Here is a 19,774-nt window from a genome sequence, read left to right on the forward strand (position 1 = left end):
GCTTAGTAGAGACTTATCTACTACTTGGTAGAGACTCATGTACTTATTTGTAGAGACTCATGTACAACTTGGTAAAGACTCATTTATTGTCTTCATCCTCATCCTCATGCTCATAATCATAATCATCATAATCATCATCGTCATCATCGTTATCATCGTCATCATCGTCATCGTCGTCATCGTCGTCATCGTCGTCATCGTCGTCATCGTCGTCATCGTCGTTATCGTCGTCATCGTCGTCAGCGTCGTCATCATCATCATCATCATCATCATCATCATCATCATCATCATCATCATCATCATCATCATCATCATCATCATCATCATCATCATCATCATCATCATCATCATCATCATCATCATCATCAACATCATCATCATCATCATCATCATCATCCTCATCCTCAAGGTCATCGTCATCCTCATCCTCATCATCATTATCATCATGATCACCATCATCATCAGCACAATCATCACAACCATAACCATCACCACCATAACCATCACCACCATCAACATCATCACCATCATCACCACCCTCATTACCACCCTCACCATCAACATCATCACCATCATCACCATCCTCATTACCACCCTCATCACCAACATCGTCATCACCACCACCACCATCACAACAATCACCACCATCACCACCATCATCACCACCATCATCCTCACCGTCATCATCACATAAAACCATCACCATCATCATCACCATTATCACCACCATCGTCATCACCACCATCATCACCATCAACACTATCACCATCACCACCATCATCATAACCATCACCATCATCACCACCATCTTCATCACCACCATCAGCACCATCACAAACACCACCACCATAATCATCATCGCCATCACCACCACCATAATCACCACCATTATCATCACCACCATCATCCCCGTCATCATCACCATCAGCAGCATCACCACCACCATCACCACCATCATCACCATCAGCACCATCACCATCATCACCACCACCATCACCACCATCATCACCACCATCATCACCACCATCATCATCACCACCATCATCTCCATCATCATCACCATCAGCACTATTACCACCACCACTATCACCGCCATCATCCCCAGAATCATCATCATCGACACCATCAACACCGCCATCATCACCATCATCATCACCATCATCACAATAACCACCATCACCACCACTATCATGATCGTCACCATCACAACCATCACCCACATCGTCATCTTCAGCACCAGCACCCACATCACCATCAACACCATCATCACCAGAATCTTCATTATCATCATTATCACAGCCATCACCATCATCACCACAATCATCATCACCATCATTTTGACCGTGATCATCACCATCACCACCATCACCACCTTCACCACTATCACCAACACCATCATCACCACCATCATCACCACGATCACCATCACCACCATCACCACCCTCATCACCATAACCACGATCACCAGCATCATCACCGACATCACCACCACCACAACAACCATCACCGACAGAATCACCATCATAATCATCATCACCACTATCACCATCACCACCATCACCACCCTTATCACCAACCTCACCATCACAACCATCACACCTATCACCACCATCACCACCATCATCCCCATCATCACCACCATCATCACCACCGTCATCATCACCACCATCATCACCATCATCATCACCACCACAACCAACATAACAACTAACACCATCACCACCATCACCACCATCACCACCATCATCACCAACATCACCAACATCACCATAACCACGATCACCAGCATCATCACCATTAACACCATCACCACCACCACTACCACCATCAACACCATCATCACCAGAAACACCATTATCAACATCATCAACACCATCACCAACATCACCACTCTCAACACCACCGTTATCATAACCGTCATCATCACCAAAACCATCACCATCATCACCACCATCATCACCACCATCGTCATCACCACTTTTATCAACATCATCATCACCATCAACATCATCACCACCATGATCACCACTATCAACATCATCACCACCATCATCAACACCACCATCATCATCACAATCAGCACCATCACCACAACCACCACCATCATCATCATTGCCATCACCACCACCATTATCACCACCCATCATCATCACCATTATCATCGCCATCACCATCACCATCAGCAGCATCACCACCATCATCACCACCATCATCACCATCAGCACCCTCAACATCATCACCACCACCACCACCACCACCATCATCACCAGAATCCCCATCATCATCATCATCATCATCATCACAAGCATCCCCATCATCACCACCATTAACATCATCATCATCATCATCATCATCATCATCATCATCATCATCATCATCATCATCATCATCATCATCATCATCATCATCATCATCATCATCATCATCATCATTATCATCATCATCATCATCATCATCATCATCATCATCATCACCATCATCATCATCATCCTTATCATCATTATCATCATCATCATCATCATCATCATCATCATCATCATCATCATCATCATCATCATCATCATCATCATCATCATCATCACCACAATCAATATCATTATTTTGACAATTATTTCAGACAATCAGTAATTATTGCACTTTTCATGGGCAAAACGAATCAGCTGATCAAGCCAAAAATAAGACACCACCAACACCAACATAAGTATTTCAAACAATTTCTTTGTCTTGCACTTCTCACATGCAATGCATATCCGCTGGTAAAACCAAATATAAGACACAACCACAACCAACATAATTATTTTAGACAATAACTTGGTCTTGGACTTCTCATAGTTAGAATCATCTGGTCAAGCCAGATATAAGGTACCATCTCCACCAATATTATTTTTTCAGTCAATCAGTAATAATTGCACTTCTCACGGGCCATACATATCAGCTTGTCATGCCAAATATAAGACACAACCACAACCAATATCATTATTTTAGACAATTACTTGGGCTTGACTTCTCACGGGTAGAATCAGCTGGTAATGCAAGATATGAGACACCACCACCACCAGTATAATTATTTCAGTCAATCAATAAAAATTGCACTTTTCACGGGCAAAACGAATTAGCTGATCCAGCCAAAGATAAAACTTCACCACCACCAACATAATTATTGCAAACAATTTCTTGGTTTTGCACGTCTCACGGGCAATACATATTAGCTGGTCAAGCCAAATATAAGACACAAGCACAACCAACATAATTATTTTAGACAATTACCTGGTTTTGCACTTCTCGGAGGGCAATTTATATCGGCTGGTAATGGCAAATATGGTACACAACCATCACAAACATCATATTTTTCATTAATTAACATTATTAATACGGCAAATGATAAGGTCTTTCACTTCTCACGGGCAACTAGTAGTATCAGCAAACCATGAGGAATCAATGAGAAATAACTGCCACAAACATTATTATTTCATTCAAGAGGTTGGTCTTGGGAATCTCAGAGGAAATTATTGTTTACGAGCCATGAGAAATATAAGCCACCACTACCAACATCATTATTTTAGAATAAGTGTGTCTTGCACATGTAGTTATTATTATAAATGTATTACTAGCCATGAACAACACCCCGATTATGTTTCAATATGTTTAAAAAATAAATAATGGGAACATGCTATGAATAGCCATATAATTTTTTTTCCAACACCAGCACAATTATTACGGTTAATATCTTGACGAATGAAAAAATAAATATAAATGTATTACAAAACGAACCAAGGATTATTCCGGGATTAATCAAGAAGAAACCGACGCAGAGTTGCTGATCGCGCAAATACTCTATAATTGTCAATATATTTCAAAATTAGCAGCGCCATACCGATCTTTACCCATGTGGTTTTAGTTATGATATATTCATCTTCGCCGTTGTATAGTTTCCTGGTATTGTTGTCGACATGTATAGAAAATAAAGCATTATCACTGTAACCAACTGTTTGGTTATATGCATGGACTAAGCTCAGTTCGCCGCGTTCCAATCGCCGTTCGCTTAAGACATTCCTCTTTTACATTGGATCCGAAGTTTTTCCCAGCATAACGCTGTTATAAGAGATATAACAGCGGTTTGTTGTTTTTAAGTACGAATGATAACAACTGGGAACGGAGCCAAGTTATTAACGTGAACATTGGATACAATTTTGTATTTCCCCTGACGGCTTGAGCATAATTAATGGCTGCGTCATCGGTGTCATTGATATATGGCTCAAGAAAAATAAGGTTTGCTTTGATATAATGTCATATAATAAGACGCAGGAAAGCCATAAAATGCCTAACCCTGTTTCCCATGTAATATAACAATAACAAATAGTTTTATCTTAAACATGTGTAATAAACTTTATAAGCGTTTTCATTGGCTTAGTTTTTGCTCAATTGACCAATCGAATTTTGTTATTCTGTTGAAATGACGTTGCGAAATGTAAACTATATTCGGGATTTATCATTATCATTATGTTTGCGTAAATATTTATTTAATTTGCTTATTTAAAAGCATGTGATAAAAAAGATCTGACACTCGTTGTCCTTTCATACCATATTTTATTAAACTCGTCCAGGAAATTCGTTCGTAAGCTCGCCAAAGGCTCGCTTACTAACAAAATTCTTGAACTCGTTTAATAAAATATGGTATGATATGGCAACTCGTGCCAGATCCTATATATATATGTAACCGTCATCTAGTTAACGCTGCACTTAATTTTCAGTTGCGTCTATATGTGTGCAAATCGGGATTTGTTGAGTGTTGTTGTTTTGTAGATAGTTTGGTCTTTTAATTCATTGTACCTACTGCTATATCTAAAACTATTGCTATGCTATTGTTATACACAACATGCTTCACAATTAATGCTTTGAAGTTTTAATGTTGTACCTGTTCTATATTTTAACAAGTTTACGTTTTGCAAACTATTGATTGAGAATCGATTAAATATATATATATAAGTAATCGTCCATTACGATTAAGTCGGGAAAATGGCTGTTTTGAAAAATTGTCAAATTTTCAAAGTAACGCAGTATTCTTCGAACGTATCGTTTATATCTAGCAAACACAATTGAATATAATCAAATTAATAATCATCAGACGCATTTGAATGTTAACAAAAAATGAAGCAAAAATGTGTAACAAAGGTGGGGAAATTAGATGAAGTTTCGGAGAGAAAAATACTAAACGGATAATCAAAGTTACACATATCAATGTACAAGTCGATAAGCAAACAAGAAAAAGCTTTTAATGTATCAACACATTGATTTGTAATTTTAATCGAAACATGTAATAGTTTTCATGCGCTAATACTGATACTAATACACAATTAATAAAAATGTAATACATTTTCTGGAACTTGTATTCAAAATAGAGTGAAAACACTAAATTTAAGAAAATGTTTGAAACGTATACTCCAATTTTGTTTGTTTATGCAAACTTGTGTTCACCTATAACTGCAAATATTTTAGTGTTTATGTATTTCTATATGTCTTATGTAATTTCGGGGATTTTATTGCATATCCGATTGCCAGATTTCGGTGTTTCACTTGGGACAAGTAATTTACAATATGTCAATATTAAAGTTTTAGCAAACGAATCTACAATACCAAATATAGTTAATACTCGTCTATGAATATATGTGTATAGAATATTTTCAATAGGAGGTCTAGTACTAATAAAGCAAATCAGAGTTATTTACTTCAAACAATACAAAAAGATGAAAAACCTCTTTACTTTATTTATGATGAAATTATTAACAAATTAATGTTGTTAATTATTAAAAAAGTATTACATGGAAGCATGAAGTCGATTGTTATGATAATTTGTTTATTTACAAAGACATAGAAGACAAATCCAGTTTTAAGAAATACATATAAGTTTTCATACACCTTCGAGTGTAAAGATAATTTGTATATTAAAAAAATGCGGGAAATCACCTGATCACAAAAGTACATCGTATGCTCAAAATGGCGGCACAAGCTATCGCTTAATTACGAAAGTCAAGGTATTCTTATATTTTATATTATCAAAAAAATGATAGCTATGCGCAGAGTACCCGCTAACTGTAGTTTTTTCAAATATTCCTCAGGTAAAATGAACAATGAAAATGATACATCGTCTGAACATACTTTATTTTGACGCGTTTGCTATTTAAGATGACAAACAACGAAATGAATACAACATTTGCTTTATAACATGCTTAGAATATATCGTACAAGGTTTTGCACGTTGTTTAATCTTTTTTAGATATGTGGCGAGGAATTTGGAAAATAGTACATCGTATGAACGTTTTTTTGTTTGAGTACATCGTCTGAACTGTTTTTAGTACATCATCTGAACTGCTTCTGTTTTTACTTTTAATGCGATGTTTATCATAATAAAGTTGTCATAACATCTGTGATCAGGCAAGCGATTTTTCGTCCAAATGACGTTCCGTTCTACGATCAGAAAACACACACATTTTGTGTTGTTTTACATGTTTACATAGTGTTTAATTTTATTAAATTAAATTTATTAAATTAAATACGTATAGTTTCAGACAAAAGAAGAGTACTAGGTGCAAATCAACGTAATGGACTAAACTATTGTGTGTTTGTATGTTTTGTTGTTTCGTTAGGACCTTGTTGGCACAAACTAATATTGTCTTTTATACATTATGCATGATATGAAATCAGTGTTCAGAAAAAAATTGAAATAAAGTTATTTATTATTTATTTTTGAAGACAGACATGTTAAAATAGTAAATAATTAACATTGCTCTCCTCTAGAATCACTGTATCTATTTCATTATTGTTTTTAGATCGCTTACATGGACTTTACTTATACAGCAAATCCATTCGTGTTGTATTTTGGTGTTAGCTATGCTACTGACAGTGAGTGCTCAATAATTTTCCAAGCGTTCTGTGTCTTTACGAATCACATACACTGGATGTGCATCAAAAAAAAAATACACGCAACTGCATGCCGCGGCCAATGCAAATCATACACGCGGCCCTCAGAAGACCATCCAGACGAAATGGAACGTTCTTGTCAAACTTGTTACGTTGCATCCTTTCATACAAGATGCGTGATTCTCTTTTGTCTTGGCGCCGCCGTAGGTTATGGAATAAAAATAAAAATGCAAAAGACTTGTTCGTGTCGACCCTGTAACGAGGCACCCGAAAACATATTGCAATCTGAGGAGGAAATGCGTGTCTGGCGCCAAGGAGGCAAAAGGGCGAGCACGCTGAACAACAGACACCTTGCCTTTAATAAAACTACTTAATCAATCCGTAGTTCAATTTGTGAACAATCCGCCTCATATTGAAGGCGACAAATATAATATAACGGTTCTAAATACACAACGACCAAAGGCAAATAAGCTGAACTAATTTAACAAAAGTCACGGAGAATTGAGACTAATACTAAATATACCTCAGCTTTGCGGTTGATATTTTGCATGCATAGACATATACAGAAAATGTCCTGCGCTTACGAAAACAGTTAATTAACGTATGTCTAGTAAAAATTATGTTTGTATGTTTGTAATTATGAGCAGGATTAAGTATATATTAGTCCAAACAGGTTATTTGTGTATTAGCCTAGGAAAGTTATGTGTGCGTTAGTCCAAGAATGTTATTTGTATATGAGTCCAAGAGGGCTAGGCGAAAGTCTTTAAGATATTATTGCATCTGAAGCGCTCACAGAACGTACAATTAATTATGATATTTACATGTTTCAATGTTTTCTTAAACATGCATGCGGAAAAACATTGACAAATTTTATATTATTATAATTATAACAGCACCAACGTCGTTCACACGTAGAGAAGTCTTAATAAATTCTGTCTAACAACATATTTAAATACTGAACCTCTGTAAATGAACACACCTGAGCACTCGTGTCCGAGCTGTGCCGCGCTGTTCATAATTGGTAAGGCTCAGTAACAGTAGAGTCAACTGATAAAACATATATTGTGGACATAGTATTTGTAACGGTTGAACCAACTATTAATAATATTTATGTATAATTTTATTTAACAGCGTTGATCACAAAAGTATTTGTTGATTTTCCTTCGTTTATAAATTGTGAAGTGTATTGTCGCATTATATCTTATAATGCTTTACGCAAAATTATTAACAACTAGGAGTATTAAAAAAACTATCAATTCAACACAGATATTTAGTTTTGTAAGGTTTTCAAAATGGTTGATTTTCCCGAAAATAAAGAAAACCTTGTTAAAGAAAATCTAGAATAATTGATGTTAGATTTATAGTTTAATAAAAACAAAATACAAGTAGTATGTGTAATCCAATACCAAACAAGAGCACCGCCTTGCGGGTGCAGACGGTTCATCTATTTTTCTTTTTAAAGGTGTAGGAACCTATCTCAATTTCAATCACGAAGGAGGGAGGGGTGGAGTGGAGAGGGGTGTATAGTGTGGGGTGTGGTCATTTATTACATTATTTTCCAAAAATGACAAAAAAAGCATTTTTTTTTTGGGGGGGGGGGAGGGGGATTCTTGTGTGGGATGGTTGGACGGTATTTCAAAAATAAAATAATAAAACTAAATATTTGTGTTTTTAACCATGTTTGAAAAAAACAAGAGATGTGTTTGTCAGAAACACAATGCACCCTATTGCGCCGCTTTGAATTTTTTTACCTTTGACCTTGAAGGATAACCTTGACCTTGAACTTCCACCACTCAAAATGTGCAGCTTTATGAGAACGCCGATTTGAAATATTTTTTTTTTACCTTTGACCTTGAAGGATGACATTGACCTTGAAGGATAACCTTGACCTTGAACTTCCACCTCTCAAAATATGCAGCTTCATGATAACGCCGCTTGGAATATTTTTTTTTACCTTTGACCCTGAAGGATGACCTTGACCTTAAAGAATGACCTTGCCTTGAAATTCCACCACTCAAAATGTGCAGCTTCATGACAAAGCCGCTTTGAAATAAAAAAAAATGACCTTTGACCTTGGTGGATGACCTTGACCATGAACTTCCACCAATCAAAATGAGCAGCTTCACGAGAACGCCGCTTTTAATTTTTTCTTTTACCTTGAAGGATGACCTTGACCTTGAACTTCCACCACTCAAAATGTGCAGCTTCATGATAACGCTGCTTTGATTTTTTTACCTTTGACCTTGAAGGATGACTTGACCTTGAAGAATGACCTTGATCTTGAACTACCACCACTCAAAATGTGCAGCTTAATGACAAACCCGCTTTGAATATTTTTTTTACCTTTGACCTTAAAGGATGACCTTGACCTTGAAGGATGACCTTGACCTTAAACATTCACCACTCAAAATGTGCAGCTTCATGAGAACGCCGCTTTGAATTTTTTTTTGACCTTGAAGGATGATCTTGGCCTTGAACTTCCACCGCTCAAAAAATGTGCAGCTTCATGAGATACACATGCATGCCAAATATCAAGTTGCTATCTTTAATATAAAAAAAGTTATGGCCAATGTTAAAGTTTTCGGACGGACAGACGCCATATATTTGACATTTGACCTTGAAGGATAACCTTGACCATCACCTTTTACCACTCAAAATGTTCAGCTGCATGAGATACACATGCATGCCAAATATCAAGTTGCTATCTTCAATATTGAAAAAGTTATGGCCAATGTTAACGTTTTCGGACGGACAGACACCATAAATTTGACATTTGACCTTGAAGATTGACCTTGACCTTGACCTTTTACCACTCAAAATGTGCAGCTCCATGAGATACACATGCATGCCAAATATCAAGTTGCTATCTTCAAAAGTGAAAAAAGTTATGGTCAATGTTAAAGTTTTTTTTCTGACGGACGGACAGACTGACTGACATACTGACGGACAGTTCAACTGCTATATGCCACCCTACCGGGCGCATAAACATTATTTTTTTGGGATGGGGGGTAAAGTGTGAGGGTGTGGTGTTCATTTCTTAGATGATCTTTAATTAAAAAAAATAATATTGGGGTGTATTCGGGGAGGTATTCGGGGGGGGGGGGGGCGGGGGGATGGTTTGGGTGGAGTCTATTGTGGTATGTCAGGTATGAGTTGTTTTGTCAAAGTATCAATCGAATCTAATCATACATAAAGAAGTGGCAATTCTAACAAAATTTAATAATTTGACCTTGAAAATCAAGGTCATTCAAAGGTCAAGGTAAAATTCCACTTGCCAGGTACAGTACCCTCAAGATAGCATGAAAGTATTTGAAGTTTAAAAGCAATAGCCTTGATACTTTAGAAGTAAAGTGGATCTAAACACAAAATGAAACCATATATTCAAAGTTACTAAGTACAAAAAGGGCCATTATTCCGTAAAAATGACAACCAGAGTTATGCAACTTGTCCTTTACTGTCCCCTTATGATAGTTTGCGAGTGTTCCAAGTATGAAAGCAATATCTATGATACTTTAGGGGTAAAGTGGACCAAAACACAAAACTTAACCAAATTTCCAAGTATAAATAGCCCATAATTCCGTCAAAATGCCAGTCAGAGTTACATAACTTTGCCTGCACAGTCCCCTTACGATAGTTAGTGAGTTCTGCAAGTATGAAAGCAATAGCTTTGATACTTAAGGCAAAAAGTGGACCTTAACAATTTTTTTTATCAAATTTTCAATTTTCTAAGTATAAATAGGGCACATAATTCTGTCAAAATGCAAGCCAAGCCAGAGTTATCTAACTTTGCCTGCCCGGTCCCCTCATGATAGTTAGTAAGTGTACCAAGTTTTAATGCAATAGCATTGATACTTTATGAGAAAAGAGGACCTAAACGCAAAACTTAACGGGACGCCGACGCCAAGGTGATGACAATAGCTCATAATTTGTTTGTGAAGACAAACGTTGTCATATGGTTTCTATACATCACGTAGATTCAATTATTATTGATATATATATATTCAATTAATTTATTTGCTGAATTTGAAGTCACACCTACACAGTTTAGGTCATATAGCGACCTTATGCAAACAAAAAAATAAATGCTGATAATGTTCTACTGCTAGGACGGACATATACGAGATTGTTTTGATTACTTGGAAAACAATAGCGCAAATTAATTAGCTGCTGTGAAAGTGACAACCACAACTTGTATTTCGTGTGTAAGGAAAACTTTCAAAACTGGCCTGAAAAGCACGGGCGAATCGTCATATACAAACTTTGTAGCGCAGATAATATTTAGATATTTACTTTGACAGTAAAAAATGTAGCGCGTAGTAATTTAATTGTGTCGCCCATATCGCGAACGCAGTTGCTTTCTTAAAACGAAAGAACATACATGCGCTGTATCGGTTAAGTGTAGATAGTTCAGTATTGAACCGATATTTCGTCGCTGTATACTATGGCGTGTCAAACGTTGCAAAAGTCAAATTATATATTTGTTGGATAATTTTCATATATATATATTGGATAATATATATATATATGTTGGATAATTTCATATATATGTTTGATAATTTTCATATATATGTTGGATAATGTTCATATATATGTTGGATAATTTTCATATATATGTTGGATATTTTTCATATATATGTTGGATAATTTTCATATATATGTTGGATAATTTGCATATATATGTTGGATAATTTATATATATATATATATATATATATATATATATATATATATATATATATATATATATATATATATATATATATATAATGTTGCATGCTGGGAAATGAACAGGCGTTGCTGAAAAGCGGAGATGGATAAATCCCGCTTAAAGTGCTTTAAGTGGAACGAATAGGCCTCATCAACATTAATGCTGAAATTTCAATAATGATGTATGAGTTCTTTTTTTAGATTATTAGTACATTTCTTTTGTATGTAATGGAAAATATTTAAAATAAAACATATGAGACCATTTCCGTTTATAGAAAACCCTGTCCTTGGAAAGGGGCACTTCTCGCTATTTAATCATACCGATTTGACGGACTCACAATTAATTCAATCATTATGATAAATGACTTGTAGAAAATTAAATGGACTTGCTCTTTGATAAGACTAGTGGAACAATGCCACGATTCGCCGCTCTATGTGCAGCAATGGACGTATTGTGAAATATCTATTCTACCATTATTAACGAATTCACTTGTTATATTCAATGTTATTTCGGATAAACTAAATTTCGGACAATATAAAGAACAGTAATTTCGGCCTCGGGACGTGAATAGTTTAAATGTTAACACCGAGTATTAACTATTGACAATTACCAATTAACGTATATCTTTTATTTATTGGATTTATAGTCGGAATTAATTAATTTACAACAATAAAGATGCTAAAGAATTTGTATCACCCAAAGGGGTGTACCCATACTCCCTAATATCTAAGAAGCATGCATAAGCCATGTGATGTTAACATAGCCATGAAAACAAACTTCTAAACTCAAATTTGAGTTTTATTTGAATAATTATTGCAATTTTAATGGCACAGGGTTGTATTAGGGTCCTGGGTTGAAAATGCTCTGAACAAGTAATTAAGATTACTAAGCACACAAGTCATATTGAGTTTTAAGGTATTAATAAGCTTGACGTAATCAAAGCAATATAACAGGCTTTTAACTAAATCCATTTAATAACTAGTAATTTGGTTTCTTTTCCGCTGCAGAGATGATGTCCCGAAAGTGGCCAACTACGTTGAAGTCACTGTACCTCAGTACCTCCCAGATGACTTGACCTTTTTTCGCATGACAAGGGGTACTTTTGAAAGAGTTCTAGAGAGAATTTCAACTGATGATCAGCTTCGTTGAAGGATTGCAACTGGGGGTCGTGAACAAGTTCCATTTGATAAGGACTTACTAATGACGCTTTTGAATTGGGATAATTTAGAAACAGTAAGGCCTATTGCAGACCGTTTTAACGTATCAAAGTCCACTTTCTTAGACCATAACCGAAGAATGCTGACAGTTTTATGTGACAGTCTTCTTAAGACAGTTATATGTTGGCCATCGAGCAATGACAAGCAGACTGTGATTGATGAATTTCAAAATAAGAAAGGCTTCCCTGGAGTCTTGTGGGCAATAGATGGGACGCACATAAAAATGTCGGCACCAAGGAAAAGGTCGCCAGACTCCTTCAATAGAAAAGGAAACTATTCAATAATCTTGCAAGCTGTTTGTCAAAAAGACAGGCGTTTCACAGATGTGTATTGAGGGTGTCCTGGAAAGGTGCATTATGCACGCGTTTTCCGTAACTCGCCTGTATATGCTGTACTTCCCGGGTTTACTGGAATGAATGACATAATAGGAGATGAAGCTTATCCGATTTCTAGATACTTGATGCCACCATTTTGCGATAATGGTCACCTTTCAAGGGAACAGGTGAACTTAAACAAAGCCTTTCTGGCACCCGTATCCTCATAGAAAACAGCTTTGGCATGTTAAAGAGTAGATTTTGCAGACTTATGTTTATTGATATGGTGGATATAGAGTACATTGTCAAAACAGTCATTGCAAGTTGCATGCTGCATAATTTATGCATTTTAAATGAAGATGAAATTGACATTCTTTTTCAAAATGACGATAATAACTTTTCATTATTTGTACCTCAAAATAATGTCGAAGGCGTTATGAAAAGCACAATTATAACCAGGCAGTTAACGATAAAATCAATTAATAAGCTTTCGGTTTCTGTTCTACCTATTGAGACAATTTAGTTTGGTGAACATTTTATTTAAAAAATAATGAAACATACTAATTAAACTTGTCATTGACCATTATTTTTGAAAAATGATTGGTTTTTACTAATACTGCTCAGTAGTTATTGTCCCCTACCGGTTTCACCGTAGGGGACTTATGGTTTGCGCTCTGTGTGTTCGTCAGTCTGTCTCACCTTTTCTGGATCCTGCGATAACTTTATAAGTTCTTCAAATGTTTTACATTAAACTTGAAACATGGACAGATGGCAATATGGATATTATGCACGTCATTTCATTTTGTTCCTATGTCAAGAATTCTGGTTGCTATGGCAACAAATAGACTAGAAATACTGCTGAAAATGGTGGATCCTGCACACTTTTCTGGATCCTGCGATAACTTCAAGTTCTTCATAATTTTTCATGAAAGTTGAAACATGGATAGATGGCAATATGGACATTATGCACGTCATTTTATTTTCTTGATACAAAAAAATTCTGGTCGCTATGGCAACAAATATAAATATTTTATTATATATTTATGACAATGGTGGAGCCGATAGGGGATATATATTGCTTGGCAATAGTCTTGTTTACATTATTTTGTAATCAGACGGTTAGTTTTGAGTCCTGATCATGCATTTATCTTCATATTTTTTAATTAAAAGTATTAAAAAATTAAAGTGTCCATATGTCTGTTAAATGATAAGGTATTTGTGTATCCAACAGAATTGTTTTCACATGTATGCAATTCTATGCTCTTGAAAAAATGTCTATTGCTTTTAAATAAATTGACTAAAAACTATTGCTGTTCCACTTTTATAGCAAATTATTTAACAAACGATAACCTATCTTTAAAAAAACAAGAGCACCACATAACGGGTGCCCGGCTCGGCTGCGGGTGCAGTTTTGAATAAATGAAAGCTTGTCAGAATTATTTGTTTAGAGGTCACAGTGACCTTGACCTTTGACCTAGTGACCCCAACATGGGTGTGGCGTGTAGAACTCATCAAGGTGCATCTACATATGAAGTTTAAAAGTTGTAGGTGGAGGCACTTTGATTTTAGAGCCAATGTAAAGGTTTTAGACGCTTGCCGTCGGACGACGAGCTGGCTATGACAATACCTCGGGGGTTTCTCCGAAAACAGCCGAGCTAAAAATCAACAACAATAATAATAATATCATCCATGATTTGGAATTTGACACTTATTTCATTAAAACTTTGAGTCAATGCAACATGCTAAAGTGTTGGAAGCCTCTGCAGTGTATAGATTTTTTTTAAAGTTGCATGCATGCAATTAATATTGAAATGCAAATGTTTAACCTCGACTTTTAGTTAAAATATATTCAGAACTGCACACAAAGAATAATTGCCTAAACATGCATTTATCTAGAAACAAGAGCTGTCAAAGGACAGCGCGCTCGACTATTCGAGTGCTTGACAGTATAACGTAAGCCATCATGGGGTAATTGTTCAAATTATTCAATAAGGTCAAGGTAATAGTTCAGGTATATTTTCCACAATCTATTCAACATTTGTAAAGACAAATAACAAACAAATAAGATTTTATTTCAAGTTTGATAGCAATAGCTTGGGTGGGAAGTTTGGACGGTCCTTCACAAATAAAAAAAGGAAAAAAAAAACAATTTTTTCTGGTGGGAGGGGTGTTGGGAGGGGGTATAATGTGGGGTGTCGTCATTTATTAGATGATTTTTCAAAAGTTAAAAAAGAAAAAAAATGGGGGGGGGGGGGAAGGGGGGGGGGGCAGGGAATCTGGGTGGGCGTGAGGTATTGTTAGGGTGGAATCCATTGTGGTATTCAGGTAAGTGTTGTTTTGCAAAGTATTAATAAAATCTGATCATAAATAAAGAAGTTATGGCAATGTAAGTAAAATTTACTCTTGATCTTGAGTCAAGGTCATTCAAAGGTCAAGGTAAAAATGAACTTGGCAGGCACAGTACCCGCATGATAGTAAGAAAATATTTGAAGTTTGAAAGCAATTGCTTTGATACTTTAGAAGTCAAGTGGATAAACACAAAATTTAACAAAATATTCAGTTACTAAGACAAAAATGATTGATTACAGTTGTCTGCTCTTGTTTATAGATTGGGGTCATGTTGGTAAAGAAGTTTGCAAAACATTAAAGCAATATGTCAAGGGACATTGAAAATATTTGTGGTGGTACGCAAACTTTAACATAGATTTATCAATAATATTCATACTCTATGTGGAAAAAGAGCCATAAGTATTACCAAAAGGCTTGATAGAGTTGTCTGCTCTTGTATATAGGTTGGGGTCATGTGGGTAAAGAAGTATGTAAAATATGAAAGCAATATGTCAAGGGACATTGACAATATTTGGGGTAGTACGCAAAATTTAACATTTGCACGCTAACGGGAACGGGAACGCTAACGCCGACGCCGGGGTGAGTAGGATAGCTCCACTATATATGTTTCATATATAATAGTCGAGCTAAAAACCATTGAAACATAATATCATATCGTTGACCTTTGTTTAAGGTATTTATGTTCAAAATGTTTATGATGATGACATAACATATCATTATTAAGGTATTGTGTTTGTTTTTATTTGTTTACTTTCATTGAAATCCATAGATCATTTCTAATCATCACAAAGTAATCATTCCATACTTGAGCTGATGATCGAATGTTAGATCTATTTTTGCTTTAAGTGTCAAATTCCATCACAATCTGTTTTAGTATCACATTATGGCTCTTTGATCCCGTCGCTCTGTGTTGCTGTCTTTAGCTCGACGATAAGCTGCCACGATTGTCTTCCATCTCCCTTCAACCTGCTTGCTATTAAAAACCTTTACTGTAAAGCGATTTGCACAATTCTTCCCACAATTTTTTTTAACAGGGGGTTGTTGAACTTATCTATATTTGCTTTGTACAGTTCAAGCAGGAGCAGGGTTTGTGATCTCGTCCATGTAGAACTAGAAGTATCTTTCTGGTCTTTGGTTCTCAGGCAGAGACGCTAAAAAACATTAAAACAAATATTTAGTATAGCCTTTAGATAAAACACTGGTCTGTACAGGAAACAAGGAAACAACTAGAGCTTTGTCACAGACGTGACGTATACCCCCACATGCTGCATTGGCACAGAATATTTTGCATGCTGTCTTCAAAAAAAAGGAGCTAATTTATGGCGATTTTTAGGAATTATTAAGCCATTATCATTTATGGCCATTTTGACCTTTGAACTCTTGAATTCTTTCGCATGACACGACGTTCAATGACTTTGATCAAAATTAATGTACAGAGTCATTTTCAAATCTCACAATGAATGACATAGTTATGGACGGACAAGCTCATTTATGTCCATTTTTGACTTTTGAACTCCAAGTGTAACCTTGACCTTAGAGATATCAACGTAATTCTTTCACATGACACACCGTCAAATGATTGTGAACAAATTTTCCAAGTAACTTTAAAATATCACAATGAATGACATAGTTATGGCCCGGACAAGCTCATGTATGGCCATTTTTGACCTTTAAACTCAAAGTGTGACCTTGTCCTTGGAGATATCGACGTAATTCTTTCGCGCGACACAATGTCCAATGATGTTGAACAAATAAGCCAAATGATTTTAAAATCTCACAATTAACGACATAGTTATGGCCCGGACAAGCTCATTTATAGCCATTTTTGAACTTTGAACTCGAATCGTGACCTTGACCTTGGAGATATCGACATAATTCTTTTGAGCGACAAACCGTCCCATGATGGTGAACAAATGTTCCTAGTTATTATAAAATCTTACGATAAATGACATAGTTATGGTCCGGACAAGCATTTTGACCTTTGAACTCCAATGTGACCTTGAACTTGGAGATATCGACGTACTTCTTTCGCATGACACACTGTCCCATGATGGTGAACACATGTACAAAGTACTTTTAAAAACTAACGATGAATGACATAGTTATGGTCCGGAAAAACTTTCGGTTTAAAACGCAATAAGTGATTCCGTGACCTTGTTTTTGACCAGGCATGACCCATATTCAAACTTGACCTACACATCATGTAGATACAACTTGTGGCCAAGTTTGGTGAAGATCAGATGAAATTTTGGGACAGACCGACGGACAGACAGACCGACAAAGTGACTCCTATTTAGCCCCCATTACCAATGATAATGGGGGTATAATTTCAGCATCTAAAAAACAATGACAGTTAACACACATCTATAAATAATGACACGACATAAACACTAAAACATTGTGAATAAGTTGAGTACTGTTAAATATCAAAACCCTTTCCTACAGACACACTTTAAATTTTGATCACTTTTGAGCAGGTCTTCACAGAATGATAGGCCAACTTCTATGTTGCATTTTAGAAAGCTGCACTTTTGGAGGTTGGTCATAAGATTTTAGATGAGTTTATTATGTTGTAACAATAAGATTTAATTTATAACACAATACAGGTTAAATGTGTGATATAATGATCATTCCTAAAAATGTATTTGTGTTATAAATACAAAGTAGGAAATTAACTCAATGAATTTCATCATCACCATCAAAAATCCTCATTTTTGTCAACATCAACAGCAGCATCAATCATCATCCGCTCATGGTCACCATAATCATCATTGTAATGATCCTTTTCAGCAATACATGTACCCCTTATTCAACCACCAAATTATGCATCATCATAACTATCATAAACATTATCAATTATCACCATCATCATTACCCCCCCCCTGTTTTTCATCCTCATTTATCATCATTATTAAAATTTTCACAATCTTAAGCATAATTATCATTGCCATGATCATAATTACCACAATCACCATCATCATTGTCACCATCTTCACCATCCTTACCATCACTATCATCTTCCTCACAACTATCATTAACATCATAAACTAGACCTTTGTCACAGACGTAACAAATACCCCACATGCCGCATTGACACATAATATTTTGCATGTTGTCTTCACATAAAACAGCGGACACCATGCTCGATGTTAAAAACGCACTAAGTGACCCCATGACCTAGTATTTGACCCGGCATGGCCTATGTTCGAACTTTACCTACACATTATCTAGATACAACTTCTGACCAAGTGTGGTGAAGCGTGGATGAAAACTACTTGAATTAGAGAGCGGACACCATGCTGAATGTTTAAAACGCACTAAGTGAACCCATGCCCTAGTTTTTGACCCGACATGACCCATATTCGAACTTGACCTAGACATCATCTTGATACAACATCTGACCAAGTTTGGTGAAGATCGGATGAAAAAAACTTGAATTAGAGAGCAGACACTTAATACGGACCGACAGACAGACCGACAGACAGACCGACAAGCTCACTCCTATATACCCCCTAAACTTCGTTTGTGGGCGTATGATTATCCACTCATGGTCACCATTATCATCATCAGAATTATCCGTATCAGCATTACAATCCTTGTCATAATCACAATCATCATCACCAACAGCCTTACCTCCCCCACCACCACCGCCACCACCATCAATAGGAGTACCAGCACTTGTCTTCCCTGCAATACAAAATAAACAAGCATATATACAAAGGGTCACAACTCCGTTATTAACAGATGGTGTACAATGCCATTTAGCGTGCATCATCCTCTTACCCATATATATACTCATACCAAGTTTCAATGAAATCCGCCAAAGCACTTCCAAGATATGACTCCGGACACAAAAGTGCCGGACGGACGAACGGAAAGACGGACGGACGGAAGGATGGACAACGCCAAAACAATATCCTTCCGCCTATGCGGGGGATAATAAAATCTCTTTCATCAGCTATATGATTTTTTTATACATTGCAATATGGCCTTTTCCATTGTGATGTTTATTTTTCAAATTATTTTAAATGTAGAGGCTTGTCTTTAAAATGAACAAACATAAAAGAACTAAGTTCAAAATCAATTCATGTACTGTATTGGTAAACATTGTTTACATACACGGTAATTATAGTCATTAAAAAGGTCCGCAAATAATTGTATGCATTAGATGCCTCATGACCTCTGTGCTCCTTGAGACAGAAAGTAAAGCAAGTTTTTGTGATATATGCGCATGTGCGGCTACCCAATATTTTACCAATTACAAAACA

The 19,774-nt window shown here is 36.1% G+C and overlaps 1 protein-coding gene across 1 annotated transcript in view; it reads right to left on the reverse strand.

Annotated features, from left to right (window-relative positions):
* LOC127878753 (putative surface protein SACOL0050) overlaps nt 1-19,774 on the reverse strand; it is a gene marked incomplete at its 3' end in the record, with an annotated part of 34,608 nt that overhangs the window by 2,101 nt on the left and 12,733 nt on the right. Inside the window, exons 3-5 of the mRNA XM_052425281.1 lie at nt 19,016-19,193; nt 1,755-2,028; nt 156-427 (exon numbers count right to left, since the gene is read on the reverse strand). Coding sequence (XP_052281241.1) covers nt 156-427; nt 1,755-2,028; nt 19,016-19,193 — 724 coding nt within the window. The remainder of the gene's footprint in view (nt 1-155; nt 428-1,754; nt 2,029-19,015; nt 19,194-19,774) is intronic.

The sequence above is a fragment of the Dreissena polymorpha genome, chromosome 4 (assembly GCF_020536995.1).
Source record: "Dreissena polymorpha isolate Duluth1 chromosome 4, UMN_Dpol_1.0, whole genome shotgun sequence".
NCBI classification, from domain to species: domain Eukaryota; kingdom Metazoa; phylum Mollusca; class Bivalvia; order Myida; family Dreissenidae; genus Dreissena; species Dreissena polymorpha.